The following is a 22,340-nucleotide window of genomic DNA, read 5'->3' as shown; positions in this document are numbered from 1 at the left end:
CCATCATGCAGATGAAAAGGTGCATGTTAAAATATGCATCTCTACCCCAGTGCATGTGGGGAGATGCAGCAGGGATTGCAGTGAATCTCCAGAACAGATTGCCAGAAAAAGGGAGCAAAACTCAAACCTTTTGAGCTTTGGCATGAGAGAACTCCCAATCTGTTAACATACATGTATTTGGAACTGGAAGAAAAGGCTACAAAACTATGGATCTGAAAACAGGATTTCAGCTCAAAACACATGGATAATTCTATGAACAGAGTAAGGATGACACAAGAGGAAGTGTTGTTGACTTCTCTAAGCAATCAGAAGAAGAAACACAAGACCTAATGTATGTGGGAATGTTAAAGAAGCTGGGGGGGTTATATTGTTGTGATATTCTCCCTCCTCACTCACGCTAGCGAGCAAATAGCAGAGCACGTTCTCTTTGCAACTTATTGGAAGAAAGTTGATGATTCGTTAGAATTCTTTAACTAAGCAATCCAGTCTGGTTTGTCCAGTCTGAATTGTTCCTGGTAAGATTCCCCATTTCCCCCTCTTAAAATAATAACACAACACAGTCTTCTTTAAACATAAGAACAAAGTTTTACTTACATTCAGTTCATAGCAGTCATCTGAAGGCAAGCTTTATCTTGTGGTTACAGTGAAAAGAAGTCTGAGCTACATCTCAGACTTTCTGCTTGTGAAGCTTGAGCCATGTGCTGGCTAAGAGTCCAAGTGTAAGAGAGTAAGAGTCCAATAGTCCAAGAGTAAGAGCTGGTTGTGTGGCCAGCCCTTTTATTTGGTCACACAGGGTGGGGGAAGCTCCAGAGCAGGTATGATAGGAAGTCCTCCCTGTCTGGAGCCACATTCCTCTGTGTTTCCATTCTAGGAAACAGGAAAATGTTGTATTGACTACTCAAGTAATAATACATCCCACAAAGTGTTTGTACACCAAGTGGACAATTTTCTTACGTTCTTGCCTCTGTTGAGGACTTTGTTGTTGCCTTGGTCGATGATAGAGATTGCATACAGGTTGTGAAACATTTAAGCAAGGATATGGAGGTCAAAGAACTAGGAAAGATCTTGTACAATCTAGGAATCAAAGTTGAGAGAAAAGAAGATGGTTCTTTTCTTGTAAGTCAAAAGCAGAAGGTTGCTGAACTGATTGGCAATCTTGAGATGCAAGAAGCACATCTAGTTGCCACACCCATGAACACTGACTTCACAAAGAATCAAGAGGATTCAATTCTTTGCCTGACAACAATAAATACAGGTCAGCAATAGGTAGACTTACACCTGGCCACAACCTGCAGACTGGACATAGCCAATGCAGTGGGAATTCTATGCAGAATGGTGAATGCTCCCACTGAACATTACTGGGTGGATGTGAAAACAGCAGTTTCCTATCTTAAAGGTGTGGGAATGCTGAATCCACCAAAAATACTCAACTCTGAGCCCCATAACCCTTTGTGGGAATGTTGAGGATAGTAGGGGAGGATAGTAAAGGGAAAGGTACCCCTGCCCGTACGGGCCAGTCTTGCCAGACTCTAGGGTTGTGCGCTCATCTCACTCTATAGGCCGGGAGCCAGCACTGTCCGCAGACACTTCCGGGTCATGTGGCCAGCGTGACAAGCTGCATCTGGCAAGCCAGCGCAGCACATGGAATGCCGTTTACCTTCCCGCTGGTAAGCGGTCCCTATTTATCTACTTGCACCCGAGGGTGCTTTCGAACTGCTAGGTTGGCAGGCGCTGGGACCAAACGACGGGAGCGCACCCTGCCACGGGGATTCGAACCGCCGACCATGCAATCAGCAAGTCCTAGGCGCTGAGGTTTTACCCACAGTGCCACCCGCGTCCCTAGGAGAGGATATATGGGTTAAATATTATCCTTCCTCACTCAAGCTAGTGAGCTAGTAGCAGAGCACATTCCCTTATACGTAGCAGGAAGCAACCATATTTTTCGCTCTATAAGACGCACTTCCCCCTCCTAATAAGTAAGGGGAAATGTGTGTGCGTCTTATGGAGCGAATGCAGGCTGCGCAGCTATCCCAGAAGCCAGAAGAGCAAGAGGGATCAGTGCACACTGATCCCTCTTGCTCTCCTGGCTTCAGCGATAGCCCCGCAAAGCCTCCTGAGCACAGCTGGAGTGCTCCTGCCTCTTCGCCCAAGAGGCTTTGTGTTGCTTTCTTGTTTCTTGTTTTCCTCCTCTAAAAGCTAGTTGCGTCTTATGGTCGGGTGTGTCTTCTGGAGCGAAAAATACGGTAGTTGATAGATTCATTAGAAACATTTGAGTTAGGCAATCCAGTCCGGCTTGGGGTGCAGTATCACTATGTACATGAGGCCATTCCAGATGGACTTGTGGAGTTGGCTTCAGGGGTGTCTTACCCATAGAGGCTAATGGCGCAGGGCGCCAGGGTGCCAAGTTCTGGAGGGTGCCAGGGAAGAGGCGGAGGCTGGACGCGGCGCCTCCCGGCATCAGCTCACCACCCTTGCCCACCTCCACCATGCTGCACCGAAGCAGCGCTGTGCCCAGAGCCTCCACCTGCAGTGGCCACCATGGCACGAAGCGGCCAGCTGAGCCGGGAGTCGCCGTGTCCAGCCTCCGCCTCTTCCCCACCAGAGGATCTGCCCTCCAGCCGCTGCCCGCCTCCTCCAGCCCCGCAAACCTGGGCGCAGCACCATCCTCCCTAAAAAAGGTCAGCAACTCTGGGAGACGGGAGGAGGGCAGAGGGATCTTTGCATCACGGCGTCAGATATGCTTAAGACGGCCGCCCTGATTGGCTTGTTGCCACACAAGAGAGATGACTGCAGGTATCCTGACCAAGCCTCTACCGAGATACAGTTTGCAGAATGTTTGAGTGAATATGAGTTTCTGGGTGGTTTCATAAAAGTGTATATGAATGTATGTTGTTTTGCTTGAGAAGGGGTGTGTAGGATATTTACAATGCAGTAAAAAAAAAATCATATTTGCTAGATAGGCACATGATAGGAGCTGAAGAGAATTTGGAGCTCACAGATATTTCCTGTAAGTTTGCTAGAGAGAACTGTGAGAGCCACTTCTACTGTGCCCTGTCGGGGGGGGGGGCGTAACCATATATAAACTCATTGCCAAGGCAAAAATGTGAGAACATCTGCCTGTCTGGGCTCCATTGCTCAGACACCACCTTAATCTAGACTAAAGTAGGTCTAAAGCTGCTGTATCTCTTACTCATCAACAAATATTCTGAGTAAATAATTGTTATTTTTACCTTTTCCAATATAATATGTATGATTATTGTTTTAAAGGAGAGGGGAAAGACCAAGATAATCCAATCTGCTTTACAGCATCCTGGATTACTTAATCTAAGAGGCTAAAATTAACCAATCTAAGGTTCCCTTTTAATCTGCAATGTGATGCACTCTTCTGAATTCACAAACGTGACGAAGGATAATATCTAATAAATACATATTCTCCTACCATCTATACACATGTCTATATTTCCGAGGTAATTGTCTCAACGGTCTAACGGCTTCTCTTGTTACAAAGTTATAGCTACCATTTACCTTTAATTTGAATCCATAAGTTTGGATCCTACCCTCTAGAAAAGCAGAAAATGAGCTTGCACCATCGTGCATCCCTTCAGACATCCGTTCAGATATTTGAATACAGCCCAAGTAATTGCCAAAGATTTGGATGGTGCTACTACCCAATAAGTAGAAGATGTGCATGAAAGAAAGCCAGGATCCAGTCCAATTTGGTACAGTACTGATTTCTAAGTGTTCAGTGCATGTATTTATTTTATTTTTGTATTTCCTAGATTTGAATCCTGTGTTACTTCAAGGAGTGAAAGCATCGTTCCTGTTTTGCAGGAGGTTGGACTAGATGACCCTCGAAGTCCCTTCCAACTCTACAATGATATGATTCTACATAATTCTCTCCACCTCAGTTCTACTCTCACAACAACCCCTCAAAGTAGGTTAGATTGAGAGAAACTGCGTCAAGGTCACGGGCAAGCAGGGATTTGACCCTGGACTTCCTAGACCAGCACTCTGACCATTGCACCACACTACCCCTCAAAAAGCGCCTCTGAACAATGGATTCGTCTGTGTGCTCCTGCCTCGGAGCCAGCTGTTTCTAAAGAGTGGTGCGTCTAGAAGGAGCAGTTATTGCGAGCAAATATTCGCCAGCTCCGTTTTTGTTTGTCTGTTTACTTCTAATACAAATGGGGGTTGAGGCTGTTACTACTGAGGAAGCTTGGGTGGGCTCGAGCGGATAGCCCCCCAGGAATCGACAGGAGATGGGGAAATTGTCCAAGCGCATCAAGAGCCTCTTCATTCGACTTCTGAAGCTATTGGCACACACTTCCATCGGGGAGGGAGCGTTTCGATGCCCCTAAACCCCACCAGCTCTCCGTACTAGAGCACCTGCGTCGAAGGCGCAAGGTCTCCGGTCCAATTCCCGGGAGGGCGGGAATGTTCCACCCGCCGTCCCCCTTTGAAAGCCCAGAGAAGAATTGCCGGATAGCGGAGAGAACACCCAGGTAGATCGACCAAGGATCTGGCCCTCCGTGTAAACTTGCTTTCTGCACGGGACACCTGTGCAGCCAGAATCGGGGCCGCCCCAGCGGATACGGCGCCCATGCAGCCTTTATGAGAGGAAGTTTGATACCGAGTCATTGTCTCTGACTGGCTGCGCTTGAGTGGGACGGACCTGTCCGTGTGGGGCGGGTTAGACCAGCCAGGCAGACTTAGCTTGCTGGAGAGAGTCGGTCAGTCAGTTCTTCGAGGTGAGCCCAGCTGTGAGTTGCGCCGCCATGAAGTGTGTTCTGCTCTTAGCTCTTCTGCTGCTGCGCCTTCTGCCTTGGGGCAAGACCCAGATCGCGGTCCCTACTCCCAACAAAGACGCCCGGCCGCTGAGCGAGACCAATGGATCGACGTGCGCCAAGTGGCTGTACGGGACCGTGCCGCCGCAGGTGGAAGCTTTCCAGTGCGCGGGGCAACCCGACGGTGCCGAAGTCAAGTTCTGCTGCGGGACCTGCGACCAGACGCGCAATTGCTCCTTCGAAGAGCTCGCCGAGGGCTCCCCAGCGCGCCCCACCGACGGCAAACGGGAGCCGTGCCCTCCAGTGCAATGTAAGGCAGCCACCTACTTTCGCATCTTTTGGCACCTCCGGGGGACACTACTTGAGCCTCATAGGCGTAGCCAGTATTTTTGTTAGGGGGCGCAGACCTCAGATTTGTTATTATTTGTATTAATTTTGATTAATTGGGGAGGCAGCTGTCCCTGGGGCCCCTTGGCTGCGCCCATTGTGCGCCTCATTCTGAAAGCGAAACTACTGCTTTCTCTTTTTTGGACATGGGTCTCCCGCTCCCCTTTCGGTCTATTTATGTCTTCCCCGCTCATGATCTTGCGGTGAAGCGCAGAGGTGTACACTGGACGAGGAGAGCACCTTCGGTGCCCCTTCCGCCTCCCCAAGAAGGCTGCGCGCTATCGCTTGGGAAGGGTAGCTGGGAACGGGAACTCCATTAGGGTGAAGTCCAGTGCGCAGAAGATTTGCGGGGAGGGCAAGAAGGGCTTCGAAGGTGCTTCAGGGGGGTCGTCTGGGCCCAGTCTTAGGCTGCGCTAAAACGTCTTAAGGTGCTGTGAGAAATTCGTTGGTTTTTAACGCGCCAGAAGACTCTAAGTTGGCACGGACGGGCAAGATTTGTATGGGGGCGGGCGGGAATTCTCCCAACGAAGTCCAGGGTGTCCTGTTTTCTAGGTTGCTTCGGTGCAGGGACATTTGTCCCAGGGAGTCTTCTCAGCCGAGTGCAGTCAGGCTCCATTAAGGATATTGACTCCTGAAGTTAGAGATGGGGGAAATTGTTGCAGTGTGAGATACTTTGCCTAAAGATGCTAGCCATACCACCCCTCTCCGGATTTTTGGTTAAAATCCCTTGCTCCATTCCTGGAGAGTCCAGTTTGTCCCGTTGAGCAGAACAATCGAGCAAATGGGTAGCAGAACAAGCACTGATCAATATCTTTCTTTTGTTTCAGACTGGCTGTTGGTGACCGTTTTTTGTGTTGGAGTTCTTGCTACTGTGATATTCTACTGGGGTTTTTACCGCCCTTGCAGAAAATTCTGGCTTACGGAGACAGTCACCTTTGAAGTACCAGAGGAGATCGAGGGAGAGACCGGCTCTTCTGTGAAACCCCGTGAAACCTACACCAGATTGGATCAGCTATTGCCTGTTGGTGCACTGGGTCCTCCAAGTCTCCATGACGGTCCTGCTTCTACCTCCAGCGATGCCCCCAGTGTGCAGCCTCCAGCTCCCCCCAGCAATGCCCCCAGTGAGCAGCCTCCAGCTCCCCCCAGCAATGCCCCCAGTGAGCAGCCTCCAGCTCCCCCCAGCAATGCCCCCAGTGAGCAGCCTCCAGCTCCCCCCAGCAATGCCCCCAGTGAGCAGCCTCCAGCTCCCCCCAGCAATGCCCCCAGTGTGAAGCCTCCAGCTCCCCCCAGCAATGCCCCCAGCGTGAAGCCTCCAGCTCCCCCCAGCAATGCCCCCAGCGTGAAGCCTCCAGCTCCCCCCAGCAATGCCCCCAGCGTGAAGCCTCCAGCTCCCCCCAGCAATGCCCCCAGTGTGAAGCCTCCAGCTCCCCCCAGCGTGAAGCCTCCAGCTCCCCCCAGCAATGCCCCCAGTGTGCAGCCTCCAGCTCCCCCCAGCAATGCCCCCAGTGTGCAGCCTCCAGCTCTCCCTATCAATGCCCCCAGTGTGCAGCCTCCAGCTCGGATGCCTGGGAATGTGGCCGTCGTGTGGTTTTCAACAGGACTTGTCCCAATTCGGATGGAAACTCCTCCCCCGCAGCGGAACCGGGGCCGCCGAAGACCCCTGACTCGCCCCGAAAACTAGGAGATCCTTCTCTCAGTCAAGGGCTTGGGATTCCCTGCCAAAGTAGAGTAGCTTGATAAGCAGCATGCTTTGTAGAATCAGGGACTGCAGAAGAAATTAGGCAAATTATCAATAAAAATGTGTGTTTTTCAACCTGGTCTCTTCAATTCCTGCTTTTCATCTTCTGATTAAATTTGCAGCTGGTACATGATATGTTGTGGCCCAAGGTTTAGCTGCCTCCATTAGATCTGTAGCCCTGATTAGAACCCACAGATTAAATTCAATTTGCTTTCTATTATGCTTATATTTTACCCTTCCTTCAAGGAGCCTTGTAGGTTGGATGGTGAGACAGTGAGTGTCCTGATCTTGCCCAAGGAGTGCCACGGAGAAGGAGGGATTTGAACCCTGCTCTCCCCATCCCTAGTCCAACACTCTTGCCACTACCCTATACTTTGTTGTAATAAGGTGTTTTTATCATTATGTCATGTGCTTAAAGTATGCATTTAAAGTGCACTGAAAAGCTTGTTGTGGCTCAGCATGTTGCATCACTGTGTTTGACTTTTCCTATGGGAGGCTTGTTACCTGCTCTATATTGGCACAAGCAGGGGGTCTGTCTTATGGGAGGGTATTTTTTTCTTTTGCCATATAATAATCTCTGAGGTTTCCTTAATCTTTCATTGTATAACCATTTCTGTGTATGACTCCTGCAGAGGCAAATCAGGAAAGCCCGGACGGGTCCTGAATCATTTGCTTCTTGAATGCATAGAATCATGTTTGTATCATTTGTCAATGTATCCACCAAATAATCAATAAAAATGTGTTTTTTGCAACCTGGTCTCTTCAATTCTAATTTTCCATCTTCTGACTAAATTCTATTGCAGGTGGGATTTGATATGATGTGGCGCAGCAGTTTAACTGCCTCCATTAGATCTCTAGCCTTGATTAGCTCTTGAAGATGCAATTCTATTTGCTTTCTATTCTGTTTATATTTTACACTTCCTCCAAGGAGCCAGTAGGCGAGACAGTAAATGTCCAGATGTGGCCCAAGGAGTGCCATGGAGAAGGAGGGATTTGCTCTCCCCATCCCTAGCCCAACACTCTCACCACTACCCTATACTTGATTAAAGACCCTAAACCAGCGGTTCTCAACCTGTGGGTCCCCAGGTGTTGTTGGACTACAACTCCCATCATCCCTAAACTCTGGCCTTGCTAGCTAGGGATGATGGGAGTTGTAGTTCAACATCATCTGGGGACCCACAGGTTGAGAAAGACTGCCCTAAATAGTCACAGGTCACCCTGGTGATTGTCTCAGGCAAAGATTGTAGGCTGGCTTGTGGAACTGGTGGGAGGGTTTTGGGTGCTCTCTCTCTCTGCTCCCTTCTTGCCCCTCACAAATAACCCAGAGGTGCAGTTTAAATAAAAGCACACCTTCTACTCACATAAAAACACCAGGCAGGCCCCACAAATAACTCAGAGATGCATTTTAAATAAAAGGACACATTCTACTCATGTAAAAACACCGGAGCAGGCCCCACAAATAACCCAGAGATGCATTTTAAATAAAAGGACACATTCTCCCGGACCATCCATGGGCCAGATTGAGAAGGCAATTGGGCCGCATCTGGCCCACAGGCCTTAGGTTGCCTATCCCTGCCCTAAACAGTCACAGGTCACCCTGGTGATTGTCTCAGGCAAACATTGTAGGCTGGCTTGTGGAACTAGTGGGAGGGTTTTGGGTGCTCTCACCCTTAATGTTCCTGTTTCTCTCTCTCTGCTCCCTCCTTGCCATCCATGAGGTGGGGCCTTAGGATACTGATAGGCAGTTCACCCCACTTTTCAGGGAACAGAATGTTTTAAATCTCCCCTCCCTCTTCCACAATTCTGATGGAAGTAACCCCCCCCCCCCCAAAAAAAAGCTTCAGTCATCACGGGAATCATGGGGAGGGAAGATTCAACCAGCTGAGGTAGCATCACTCAGCAAGGGAAAAGAGATGGGGGGAGGAGGAGGGGAAGAAAAGCGTGAAGCATCTCTGATTCTACCCTCTGCTGAGAGATTGCTCCAAGAGAATCCAGCTGTTGATGGGAGAAAGGTGGCCCACTCCTCTTCTCCCTGCCACAGTTTATTTAAGTCTATAGCACTGTGTGTTGGCAGGGTGCAAGCACAGCATGGGAGCATTCCAAACCTCAGCCAGGGGAGCATCATGACTTAACAGAGAAGCACATCCAAATTGCTCTGCCAGTCTGGAGCCCAAGTCAGGCCAGGTACCATCATATGATGGCTTCACCCATGAAGCAATTTGCCCCTCCCCTTCTGCTGCTGTTCCTGCTGGCATGAACGGCAGGACTGCAAATCCAGTGGTGGCCCTGCCATTTCCTTAAGCTCTGAAGCTCCCTTTGGATTGCAGAGTGGAGAAGTTACAAAGGCCACATGCATAGCCTCTTCACCTATAATGCCTAGTAAAAAGGCTTCTGGTTTTTTAACAAATGTATTTTTAAACATTTTCTTAAGTTCATTATATATCATTTCTCAGAAAGCCTTTACCAATGTACATGTCCACCACATATGGTAAAAAGTATTCTCTTTCTCTTTACATTTCCAACACAGTTTAGAACTTGTTTTGTACATTTTAGCAATTTTATTTGGGGTTAGATACCAATGGTACATCATTTTCATATAATTTTCTTTCAACGAACAGCAGGCAGTAAATTTTATTTCCACTTTCCATAACTGTTCCCAGGATGAAAATTGGATATTACAGTATATCCAAAGTCTCCAGCCCAGTCTTGATCACGATCTCAATGGGACAGAGAGCCCATGGTTTGCATTCACCCCAAGCGTCTCAACTAGTGGATATTAGAAGTGGATATTATCACATTATGCTGCTTGTGGGTTCAGCACCACTCATTCAGGAAAGCTTTTGCAAGCCTACAAAAATAAATTCCTGTTATCAAAATGCCAGCCTATATCCCTTCCCACACTTTAGTACAGATCTACCTTTTTCAAGAGGAAAAACAATAAGTTAAGAAAGTCTAACACCAATGACCTTTTTTGACACGCCAGGGACCCATTGCAACATTAAACCCTCGAGTGGGGACATTCTCTAGTGCACTCCTGACCCCCTGCCTTCCAGTACACCACCTTTGGCAAGCCTAATGTGAGACCTCCTCTTAGCCTCCTCACTCCACTTCATAGGCCATTCTTACCAGGGACAGGCCCTCCTGCTCCCTTGCCAGAGGCAAAATGGAAGTGTGAACTCCACTGAAAAGAGGGGACTTCCCACTGCAAAATATACTTAGAATGCACACTTGTGCAAAGGCAGATAGTCCTTTAATAATATGATATTACTCAGAAGCAGTTCTGAAATGGGTCTCCTAGTTGTATATGGTTACAGACCAGTGGTATCCGTTTCTGCTCAATGATTTTAATGGTGCTTATTTCAATGGAAGTGAAAGAAGCACATAGAATCATACACTGGCGGAGGAACAGGGGTGTGGAGGGAATGCACCGCCCCCGGCACCACTATTCTGGTAGGGTGCTATTGCGGCACCCCCCTGACATGTGTTGTAAACCCCCATGTGTGCCGGGTGCTACGCCCCCACAGGTGGCACGCCACACCCCCAGAATGTGTGCCACGCCCCTGCGGGCAGCGCCACACCCGCAGGATGCACGCCACGCCCCCGCCTGCTCTCCGCCCCCGGTAACGGAGCATGCAGCTTTGCCCCTGGAATCATATGAATCAGCCGGGACCCTGTGATTATCATCTGAGGCCCTTCTTTGTGTGCCTCCTTCACAAGAGGTCTGGAGGGTGGCCTTTTTCTGCATGGCTGTCCATGGCTCACCTGGGGCCTGCCATACGCATCTTTAGGTGCCAGGAAAAAACATTTCTCTAGGGCCAGGCCTCTGGCTAATAAAACATTCTATGGCCTTTTAAACTGTGTGTTTGGGACAAGGGTTATTGGCTTGTGTTTTTTTCAGTATTTCGTGTTCTCATTTTGTATTTTTATGTTGTGAACTGCCTTTTGATCATTGAATGAATAACTGAATACAAGTCTAATAAATAATATAAATAACTAGAATCATAGGATTATAAAGTTGGAAGGGACCCCGAGGTTCATCTAGCCCAATCCCCTACAATGCGCATGCATGTTTACTCTGGAATAAGCTCAAAAGGTATGGTTAGGTTAAGGTGGCTGGGGGCCCTGGTAAGGTTCTCATAATAAGGCTACCACTTCCCACAAAGTCAGATACAAATGTGATCCTTTTAGCCAAGTGCTTCATGACTCAGTATATCTTATCTTCAGAGTAAGCGTATGTTGGCTGTTAGCAGTTATGTGCTTGCTTCTGAACTAGTTGAAACAATCTGGAGCTGGCATACCCCCACAAACCTGGGCCAGAGTTGAGATAATTCTCAGATTCAGCCTCTTTTTTGTTTTTGTTGGCAGAGAACTGTTCAGAAGAGAAAGAGCCATCTGCAAAGGCTTCCCAGTTTTTGGAATCATTCAGTGGCCCATATTTAAAGATCTATGTTGGGACTTGCATCCTAACCTGCTGCTTCTCATTGGAAGAGTCTCATATAGGTCACCCTTGATGCCCTGCCAAAGGCAAGCCATCAGTGCCTGTGAGGTGCCTCAATCACCATGGCAACATGGGAAAGGGCCTTTTTTGCAGCGGCTCCCTGCTTCTGGAATGCTATCCCGAGGGAGGCTTGCCTGGCACCATAATTTATCTCTCTATCTCTATCTCTATCTCTATCTCTATCTCTATCTCTATCTCTATCTCTATCTCTATCTCTATCTCTAGGCCCCCAGCAAAAACATCCCCTCATAACCAGGCCTTTGGACTTCAATAATCTGTAGCCTTTTAGAAATGGGCAGGATGTTTTATGTATGGGCATAGGCCGGGGGGGCAGGGGGGAAGCTGCCCCCTGCCTACCTTCCCAACATAAAGCCTGCCCCCTCACATGTTTTAACGTATTTCTTTTTCCTATTGGTTTTGATGTCTCTTTGTTAGGGATGTCTGTCTGGCTTTAAATTGCTTTGGAATACTCTGGGTAAATACTAAGAAATTCATATTCAATAATAATAATAATAATAATAATAATAATAATAATAATAATATTTCCCAAGCTGGCATGGGTGGTCAGCATTATTCTGCTTACAGCACTGCAGCTCCTTTGGAACAGAAGGAAAAAGTGGCAACCTTGTGGATCTCAGAGATCAGAAGTGGAGAACGGGCCTTCCTCTTGTCACTGGACTACAGCTCCCATAAGCCCTGACCACTGATAATGCTGTCTGGGGATAATAGGAGTTGGAGTTCAACAACACAGGCTAATCATCCTTGGATGAAGGTCTACTGAATAAATGGCACAACTTCGCCGCACTCTGTTACTGCACACTTAGATCAAGTTATTTTTCTTCTTATGTAAACCCTTTTGAGAACACTTGGTGATAAAAATAGATATATAAACTCTTTAAATAAATTGATAGGTTAAATAATAATACCTGCACTCACTTGGCAAATGCAGTAGACTAGGGTTTCTGCTGATCAAGTGGGCTGTGCTCTCCTTCTTATGCTTTTAAGCGGAGTGCAATCTCTAGACATTGCTAGGTGATGATACTTACCTTCATCTGGTGTTGTTAGTTAGTTTAAAATTTGTGAATCACAGGGTTAATTAAAGGCAGAGGAGTATGACTGGCCATCTCATTTGGGTCTTGCCTGCCACATCAAGTAAAACCTTGCTATCATGATCTAGCAAGCAAGCCACATCTTTCACATCTCTTCTGGCACAAGGCTTTCCAATGGATTCGGTTCATCCATCCATTTGACACTCAACTCTCTAGCACTCTAATGTAATAAAGGGATATCACCATTGTCACTACATATGCAGGGTGTTTCCTGTTCAAAATTATGGTCTCTCTCTCAATGACACTCTCCCTAGTTTTTCTATTCCCCACAAAACATGGAATAGGCTCAGTCCTCATTGGGTTGTTGTAAAGAATGGAGTGCCTCTCAAAAAAAAAAAATTCCCCTTTCACTTTTATTTTAGGTGGACTTAGATTATCTTTTCCTGTTTTATGTTTCCCTCTTAACGGGGAAATCACTCTTAGGCTGTTTAGTAAACAAGGTTTACTCACTTATCAAAGTCTTGTCACTATTTAACAGATACAGTAGTACCTCTAGATGCGAACGGGATCCGTTCCAGAGCCCCATTCTCATCTAGAAGCAAACGTAACCCACGTCTGCACGTGCACGGGTCACGTTTCGGCGCTTCTGCGCATGTGCATGATGTCATTTTGAGCACCTGCGCATGCGCAAGCGGCAAAACCCAGAAGTAACGCACTCCGTTACGTCTGGATTGACGCGGAGCGCAACTCGAACACGCTCATCCCGAAGCACATTCAACCCGAGGTATGACTGTACAGTGATGAAAACCAGGAAGGCAATAATCTTTAAATGTTACAGATACCCACAGGTAAAGGTAAAGGGACCCCTGACCATTAGGTCCAGTTGTGACCAACTCTGGGGTTGTGGCGCTCATCTTGCTTTATTGGCCGAGGGAGCCGGCGTACAGCTTCCGGGTCATGTGGCCAGCATGACTAAGCCGCTTCTGGCGAACCAGAGCAACGCACGGAAACGCCATTTACCTTCCCGCCGGAGTGGTACCTATTTATCTACTTGCACTGGCATGCTTTCAAACTGCTAGGTTGGCAGGAGCTGGGACCGAGCAACGGGAGCTCACCCCATCGCGGGGCTTCGAACCGCCAACCTTCTGATCGGCAAGTCCTAGTCTCTGCGGTTTAACCCACAGAGCCACCCGCGTCCTTTACACATACCCATAGTCCCATTCAAAATTAAGATTGGTCTTTGGGGGAGAGCAAAGATATGTTTTCCCCATCACAGGTAGGAAAAAGAGTGTGGTGATAGGAAGAAGTAGAGATTAAATTTCCCTTTCCCGCCACAAAAGTTTATAGGATGTGACATCATAGAGTCCCCTGTTTGCAACTATCTAGCAATCATGCATTTGTGATTTGGCAGCAAATTCTCCCACAAAACCCTTCTCAGGAAACCATTACATTGCATACCCAATTTTATTAAACTACCCAGAGTCCCATCTTAACTCAAAGGTTCTAGAAACTGTCTCTTGGTAGAGGTTTCATGAGAATACAGTGGTGCCCCGCAAGACGAATGCCTCGCAAGACAAAAAACTCGCTAGACAAAAGGGTTTTCCGTTTTTTGAGCTGCTTCGCAAGACGAATTTCCCTATGGGCTTGCTTCGCAAGACGAAAAACGAAAACGTCTTGCAAGTTTGTTTCCTTTTTCTTAACACCGTTAATACAGTTGCGACTTGACTTCGAGGAGCAACTCATAGAACGCAGTGTGGTAGCCTTTTTTGAGGTTTTTGAAGACTTTGGTGATTTTTGAAGCTTTTCCAAAACTTCTTTTGCAGCCATTTGGTAAGTTAAACTTTTAAAACTTTTTTGGGGGTTTTTGGATTTTGGGTTGGGGTGTTTGGAATTCAGGGACTTGGTGTTGGGGAGGGGTTTGCAAGAATCTGGAAGCTTGTGTGTTTTTCCCCCTGCATTTTTATGATTTTCTGTGACCATTGGGCCACTCTGCTGTTTTTTAAAAAAATTTCTGGATTTGAATTTCTGTGTGGTGGGTGGCTGGGGGAACAGTTGAGGAGGGGGTTCTTCAGCAAGAAGCAAAGAGTGGAAGAGGAACCTTCTTCGAGTTGTCCCCCAGAGTCTTAGAAAATGTACTGTACACTTTGTTGATTTTTAAATGTTTTTCTGTCATGTTTAGAAACTTAATTTATTGTTCCTTCAATTTTTGAAATGCTCTTTACAGTATGTGTGACTTTAAAGAGCACTTAATAAACTCTTGTTGTACCAAATTTGGCTTTGTTTGGACTTTTTTTGACCATAGGAACGCATTAATTGAATTTCAATGCATTCCTATGGGATTTCGTGCTTCACAAGACGAAAAATTCGCTAGACGAAAAAACTCACGGAATGAATTAATTTCGTCTTGCGAGGCACCACTGTATAAGCAGTCATTTTCTTGGTATGCAATAGGTCAACTCAACAAGTCTATTCTGGATCGCCTCATGTACCAGTGGTACTTTATTTTGATACATTTGGTTATCGAGTGGAACTTCTCACTGTGTGTTCACTTCAAACAGCTCTGGATGTCTTCCGTCAGTTAAAATGGCTTCTCTCAAACCAACACAAAGTCCTCAGTCAGTTGATCATTACAGGCAAGCTTTCTGCATGCCCCTATAGCAGCTACATATTCAGATTCTGTGGAAGAAAGAGCTACACAATTTTGTTGATAACTGCCCCAGCAAATGGGGCCATTTCCATACCTAAAAACATAACCACTGTTGACTTATAGTCTTCAGTGTCCCCAGCCCAGTCAGCATCATCAGTGCAGGATTGCTGTCTGCTGGCAACTTAAGCTTACACTTCATAGTTCTTTCAGAGATCTGGCAACTCATTTGACACCTGTCCAGTCCTTATCAGTGGGAGCATTTATTTTCCTTCTAAGGATTCCCACTGCATCTATGATATCTGGTCTTGTAGTCTTGAAGTACCCACCTCCCCGCCCATCCAAGGCTAAGGACTTACCCAATGCCTAAACTGCCTAAGTTGTTATGATTGCTATGAGGTAGGCAAAACCCTTAGGCCATAGCCAATTCACCTGCTAGGTAAATTCCTACCTGATCCTGAATATGGCGACCACTACTACCATAGCAAGGCCAATCAATAAGTGAAATGCAAAGCTGATGGAGTCGGTGGGTGGATTGATGCAACGAGGAGAGCTAGGTGCAGGGGGCTGGTGTGGGCAATTTAAATACCCAGGGAGCGAACTGAGGGAAGCCTGGTTGCTCCATCAGCCCCTCCCCCCACAGTGTGCTCAGCCCTCTGAGCCAATCTGCCATTGACTAATTGAGCAACTGGCACAGAGCTGAAACTCACACCCCAGCTGGGATTAACTCCCCAATGCCCAGCTCTCCTGTGTTCTGTGGATGAGTGGACTTATCAAGTACAGAGGTTTCCCTCTTGCTGACCTGTACTGGTTGTTGACAGGCAATAAATAGTTCAGATTCAACTTGATTCTTAAGATTAGAAAATCAGTGGCCATAAGTCTGGCAACAGGATGGTTTAAGACTGTCAAGTGACCTTCTGCTTCTGGCTTAGAAGGAATGATCCATCTTTCTCCCTTTCAATTTGGTTCCCTAGATATTAGGAGACTTTTCCAAGTTCTTTTTAAAAAACAAGTTTTAATTGAAGCTTTTTCATAATGCCATAAAATAAAACAACCTAATCTAAACAAAAACAAAGGGAGAAAGAGAAAAGACAATACCAAAGGTAGAACAAAAGAAAAGTGGAAGGAAAAGTAAATAAGAGAAGAGGGGGAAAATTAAAAGGACTGCTGATTCTCTCTATGTAAGTTACATACAAAAAATATTCAAAATATTCGCCCTAGAATAACACTCAACTGATCTACTTTCTGTTAGGCAATATTTTCCCTATTTTCAAAACCAAACAGATTAATTCATTTTCCTTTCTACACAAAAAGGCCAAAAGGGGTTCTCTAATTATGAATGGACGTCCGCAATAGTTTTTCCTCTGATCGAACATAGCAACATTGTCTGCAATGACTTCAACAATCATTCCTCCATATTCAACAATAACAAGCCTTCCCATCTTTGTCTACACAAGTCTCTCTGCTGTGATCATTCCACGTCCTAAAAGCCTGTTTCAGTCCATATAGCCCCTTCTGAAGCTTACATACTAAACAGGCTTCACTGGGTTTAACAAAACCCTTGGGCTGTTCCATGTAGATCTCCTCATGCAAAAATGCAATCTTAATGGCAATGTGCCTCACTTCCATATGCTTTGAAATTGCTGTGCTTAAAGTGTTCTGATAGTTGTGTGACTACAGGAGCAAAGGTTTCCTCACAGTCTTCTCTATGCTTTTGCAAATAGCCATTTGTGACAACACTTGCTTTGAAGCGTGGAACTTCCCTTCTACACCTTGTTTTACTTAAAAAAATCCATTTTCTGCCTATCTCCCTCTTTCCAGGAAGTCAGTCAGTAAGGATCCAGATCTTTCTCTGGTGCACTGCATCTATTTCTTCCTGCTCAGCATCCTTTGATGGCTAAGCTTCAGTGGCTGGCATCTGCTCTCTCTCTTCCCAAGTAGAAGGCTCTAGGGATTGTGCAGATCTTGCGGTCTAGGAGAATCTTGGTGGTTGCCCAGATAAATTTGTGAACATCATTCAGCTCCTCCATGATAATATGATAGCAACAATCGCAGATAACAATGGCTCTCAAAGTGAACCATTCACAGTGGGATCAGATGTTAAACAGGGTTGTGTTATCACCACAGCTCTATTCATTATTTTCATTGCCATGATCCTACACTTTGTCAAAGGGAAACTCCCCACTAGAGTAGAAATCATATATCAAACAGATGGAAAGCTCTTTAATCTGAGCAGGCTGAAAGCAAAGAGTAAGTTTACCTTAACTTCTGCCATAGAGCTTAAGTATGCTGATGACAACGTAGTGTGTGCACGCTCAGAGGATGACCTCCAAACCACCCTAAATATCTTTGCAGAAGCTTACGAAAAGCTTGGCCTATCGCTCTACATCCAAAAAACCAAAGTGCTGCACCAAAAAGTACAAAATAACCCTTTTGCAGTGCCACAAATCCTACTCAATGGTTTAACGTTGGAAAATGTTAATCACTTCTCCTACTCGGGCAGTTATCTTTCTACAAGGGCCAACATTGATGCCGAAATCCAGCATCGCCTGAGCGCTGCACATGCAGCTTTCTCCCGATTGAAGTGCAGAGTGTTTGAGGACCGGGACATTCTCAGGGGAACCAAAATGCTTGTTTACAAAGCTATTGTACTGTACTACCAAACTTATTGTATGCTTGTGAAACATGGACCACTTATAAACGCCATCTCCAGCTCCTTGAAAGATTCCATCAACAGTGTCTCCGAACATTTTTACTCATCACTTGGGAAGACAGGCGAACTAATACCAGTGTACTGGAAGAAGCAAAGATCACCAGTGTTGAAGCCATGATTCTTCAACATCAACTTTGTTGGACTGGTCATGTTGTGCGGATGCCTGACTATCGTCTTCCAAAGCAGCTACTCTATTCCAAACTTTCAAATGGAAAGCATAATGCTGGTAGTCAACAAAAGAGGTTTAAAGACTGTCTCAAGGCAAATCTTAAAAAATGAAGTATAAACACCAACAATTGGGAAACACTTGCCTGCGAGTGCTCCAATTGGAGAACAGCCTTTACCAAAGGTGTCATGGGCTTTGAAGACACTCAAACACAGGACACAAGGGAGAATCATGCTAAGAGGAAGGCACGCTTGGCAAATCCACACCATGATCAACTCTCACCCAGAAACCAATGCCCCCACTGTGCAAGGACATGTGGATCCAGAATTGGCCTCCACAGTCACTTACAGACTCATTGTTAAAACCCTGTTTATGGAAGACAATTTTACTCAGCTATGAGTGATCACAGGAGAAGAGAAAGAGGAGGAGGAGGAAGCAGCTAGGATCCTGACCCTCTGCTTCTACTTCCTCTTCATGGCTCCATCTGGATGCTGTGACAATAGGAAACAGATCTGGACTGACATACAGTGGTACCTTGGTTTATGAACTTAATCCGTTCTGGAAGTCCGTTCTTAAACCAAAACCATTCTTAGACCGAGACGTGCTTTCCCTAATGAGGCCTCCCACCACCAGTGCCCTTCCACTGTTTGTATTCTGTTTTTAGACCAAGGTAAAGGTCTCAAACCGGGACACTATTTCCAGTTTTGCAGAGTTTGTAAACCAAATCGTTCTTAAACCAGACTGTTCTTAAACCGAGTTACCACTGTACAGTATACCTGTTTGGGGAAGCACCCAAGAGCTTGGGATTCTTCCTCTGGTTGCTCAGAAAGATCTATTGCAGTTCCTCTCTTATCAGCTTTGCACCATTCATCAAAAGGAACTACATGTCTTACTTACACTGATCTCTCCCATCTTTAAGTCTAAAATTCTGTATCCTTTGCCTCCAGAAGCATATCCTACCACGATTCCTAGTTCTGCTCTGGAGTCTGGTTTTTGCCTATGGGGGGGTCACATATGTTCTTGCACGCCAAAGTTCAAAAGGTGAGTGTTATGGGAATGTTGTGGGTAGCAGGAGAGGATATATTTATTAATATTATCCTTCCTAACTCACGCTAGCAAGTTTCTTCATATAGCAGAGTGCATTCCCCTATTACACAGCAGGAAACTGGTTACAGACTCGTTAGAATCTCTTAAGTTCTATTATTCCTGGTTAAAATCCCTCAAATCCCTCCTAAAAGAATAAAGACACAACAGTCTTACTCGTAAGTAACCAAAAGAAGTTTATTCACGATTAGCACAGTGTGATCCCTGAAGACAGGCTTAAGGCTTGAGGTTACAAATAAGTACAAATATCTCCCATATGGGAGATAACCCAAGTACTGCTGGCTGAGAGCCAACAGTGTAGTCCAGGTGAAGCAGGAAACAGGCAGGACAAAAAAGAAAGAGGGGAAGAAGGGAGGTGGCTACGTGACTTGGCCTTTTACCAGGTCTGGAAAGGTCATGCCCATCTGCTTAGTCACATGCAAAAGAAGGATGCTCCAGCCAGGTGTAACAGGAAGTTCAACTGGCTGGCTGGACCAACATCCCCTGCATGTCCACTCTAGCAAAACAGGTAATGTTGTACTTAACTGCACCAGTGGGTTACAACCCACAAGTGTATAGCTCCCTTAGTAGGCAGTATGTTTTGGAGGTACACTGCAGTGGATACTGTGTCTCCCCACATATGTTTGGGGAGATTTGTATCACTTACCAGGCATCTGAGAGAAAAACTTTCTATCTGCAACTGAGTTCTATTGCAGGGTGTAGGGTGCAGTCCTCAGCTGTGTAATGCCTTCCTCTTCCAAGAGGTTTCTCATGTGGTGTGAAGTGTACTCACCACCATCATTGCTCATGAAAATTTTGGGTTTCCTCTGGAACTTGTTGTTCACCATGGTGAGGTATTTTCTGAACACCTCCATGGTTTCACATCTCTCCTTAAGAATATATGCAACATTTTATCTTGAGAAAGCATCTAAGAAAATTAGATGGTGCTAAATTTTCTATTGTGAGGGAACATTCAGTGGAAAACATATTATTAGTGTGTGAACAACATCAAGTACTCTGGTACTTTGCTCTGTACATGGAGGAAAAGAAGGTTTTGCCATTTCCCAGTACAGTAATGTAGTTCACACACTTTTTGGTGATGGAAGCATCCTGAGTTACCCTTACAGTACTCTTCTTTCAAGCTCCTTGTGCAGTACTGTATAGCCATAATGGCTTTGATGTCTCAGTGGCCAAATTTTCTGTGCCAAAGTTCCACATTTGTGTCACCCTTCTGGAGGGATTGAGCCACACATTCACTCTGGGGTTCTGAAAAATCAGTCTTATATACACCATTAGTTAGAGGTGCTTCTTCTGCATACAATCCCCATCTCAAATCGGTCTAGAGAAAACCAAGCCAACCATGCTTGTTCTCAGACAACAGAACCAAGAGGAACTCTCATCCTGAAGTGCAAATGGGAGGAAGTTGTAAGTGGGTTGCAAGTTAAGACTGTGTCCGGCTAAACTTCAAAGGACAAAGAAATCAGCATATAGGTCAAAGGTGCAGGAATAGCCTAGGAACCTGGAGGTCTATTATAACCCAATGTAAACCCCTTACTGCAAGTTGAGTTTCACCTAAACTTTCAACAGAAATGGCATAGAATCAAAGAGTCAGAAGGGAACCCAATGGCCATCTAGTCCAACCCCCTACAATGTAGGAATTTTTTTGCCCAACATAGGGCTTGAACCCATCAGTGGCAGAGCTAGCCTCTCTGGCACCCAGAGCGGCACATATGCTGTGCAGCTGGGAGGCGGGGCAAGTTGCCCAGGGGGGGCGATCAGCATGGGGATTGGTGCCCAGGAAGGCATTAGGGGCAGTGATCAGCGCCCATTGGGGGCGACCAGCGCAGCGATTGGCGTCCAGGGGGGCGATCGACGTGGTGATCGGTGCCCAGGGGGCAGCACAGCAATCTGTCCGGGGGGGGGTCGTCACACACACCCTCAGGGATGACACCCAGGACAGGCCACCCCCATCGCCCCCTCTTCCTATGCCCCTGGAACGCATGATCCTGAGATTAAGAGACAGTGTGGCTAACCAAGGTTGATAGTGATCAAATGCAGAGCCCCACACTTTAGCTTCCTTTCAAGTGGGAGGCAAGGGCTGCAGAAAGTGGCAGTAATGTGCTCAACACTTGAAAGCAACATGGCCTAATGAGGGAGGGGGCCATCCAGGAAACAGCAGCATAGATGAGAACTGTCATAGATAGAACTGTAGAGTTGGAAGAAAAGCCCAATGGTTATCTCATCCAACCCCCTGCAATGCAGGAATCACAGCTGAATAACCTCTCACAATTGGGCACCCAACCTCTGTTTATAATTGCCATTTATTTGAATGGTGCTACGGGTGGCACTGTGGGTTAAACCACAGAGCCTAGGACTTGCCGATCAGAAGGTCAGCGGTTCAAATCCCCGCAACGGGGTGAGCTCCCATTGCTTGGTCCCTGCTCCTGCCAACCTAGCAGTTTGAAAGCACGTCAAAGTGCAAGTAGATAAATAGGTACCGCTCCAGTGGTAAGGTAAATGGTGTTTCCGTGCACTGCTCTGGTTCGCCAGAAGCGGCTTAGTCATGCTGGCCACATGACCCGGAAGCTGTATGCCAGCTCCCTCGGCCAATAAAGTGAGATGAGCACCACAACCCCAGAGTCGGCCACGACTGGACCTAATGGTCAGGGGTCCCTTTACCTTTACCTACCCAGTACCCACATGTGGAGGTATGTGCCTGTGCAGGTGCACTCTCTCCAGCATTTTGGTGAAATTCCTGGGCATATTAGCACTGGTTTTCTTGGTGTTAGGTACAACCTGTAGGTGATTTTCAGAGTGAGTTCTTTTCTTTTTGTTGATATGGATTTAAAGTGGGGTTTAGACCACATTCTGGTCCATTGAGTGGGGTTAATCTCATAGCCTATGTCATCCTCCCATTGTTTTTTGATTGTGTCTAGGGAGTTTGTGGGATTTTGGAGTACTATTTTGTATACTGTGGATCCCATCCCTTTACCGTGTCCCTTTATTGTTAGGAGGAGGTTTTCGAAGGTTGTCAGTGGCTGAGTTGCTGCTGATTTTACTGCTGGATTGTTTAAGAGGGCATGTAATTGGTGATGTGCTAACCAGGACATTTGGGTGTCTTCTAGTCTGCCTTGTATTTCTTGTGTTGACAAAGGTTTGTTATTTTATAGAAGTCTGTTAGACAATATAAGCCTTTGGTTTGCCAGGTTTTTATCTGGAGGTTTTGTGCTGTGTGATGGAATAATGGGTGGTGTGCCAGGGGAGTTAGTGGGGATGGG

The 22,340-nt window shown here is 46.4% G+C and overlaps 1 protein-coding gene across 2 annotated transcripts; it reads left to right on the top strand.

The window, feature by feature from the left end:
• The first annotated feature begins 4,771 nt into the window (after positions 1-4,771).
• Positions 4,772-6,984, top strand: LOC308468203 (uncharacterized protein). Of its 2 annotated transcripts, none has more exons than XM_080990193.1 (2): positions 4,772-5,094; positions 5,999-6,984. In XM_080990193.1, exons 1-2 carry the CDS (start codon positions 4,776-4,778, stop codon positions 6,850-6,852), a joined length of 1,173 nt encoding a protein of 390 aa, XP_080846319.1. In that variant the 5' UTR covers positions 4,772-4,775; the 3' UTR covers positions 6,853-6,984. The 2 variants fall into 2 exon arrangements, 1 of the variants encoding a protein (XP_080846319.1); XR_013981520.1 differs by lacking the exon at positions 4,772-5,094 and adding an exon at positions 5,491-5,645 and having other exon boundaries at positions 5,999-6,087.
• The last annotated feature ends 15,356 nt before the right edge of the window (positions 6,985-22,340 follow it).

Source organism: Podarcis pityusensis (assembly GCF_964106645.2).
Source record: "Podarcis pityusensis genome assembly, chromosome: Z".
Classification (NCBI taxonomy): domain Eukaryota; kingdom Metazoa; phylum Chordata; class Lepidosauria; order Squamata; family Lacertidae; genus Podarcis; species Podarcis pityusensis.
Note: the sequence above shows the minus strand (reverse complement) of the source record. Positions and strands in the feature narration are given on the sequence as shown.

Bases quoted from the DNA above. Each gene is read 5' to 3' on its own strand.
- LOC308468203 (XM_080990193.1), top strand. From the start codon at position 4,776: ATGAAGTGTGTTCTGCTCTTAGCTCTTCTGCTGCTGCGCCTTCTGCCT. The intron at 5,095-5,998 runs GTAAGGCAGCCA...CTTTTGTTTCAG, and splicing joins GCCGTGCCCTCCAGTGCAAT to ACTGGCTGTTGGTGACCGTT.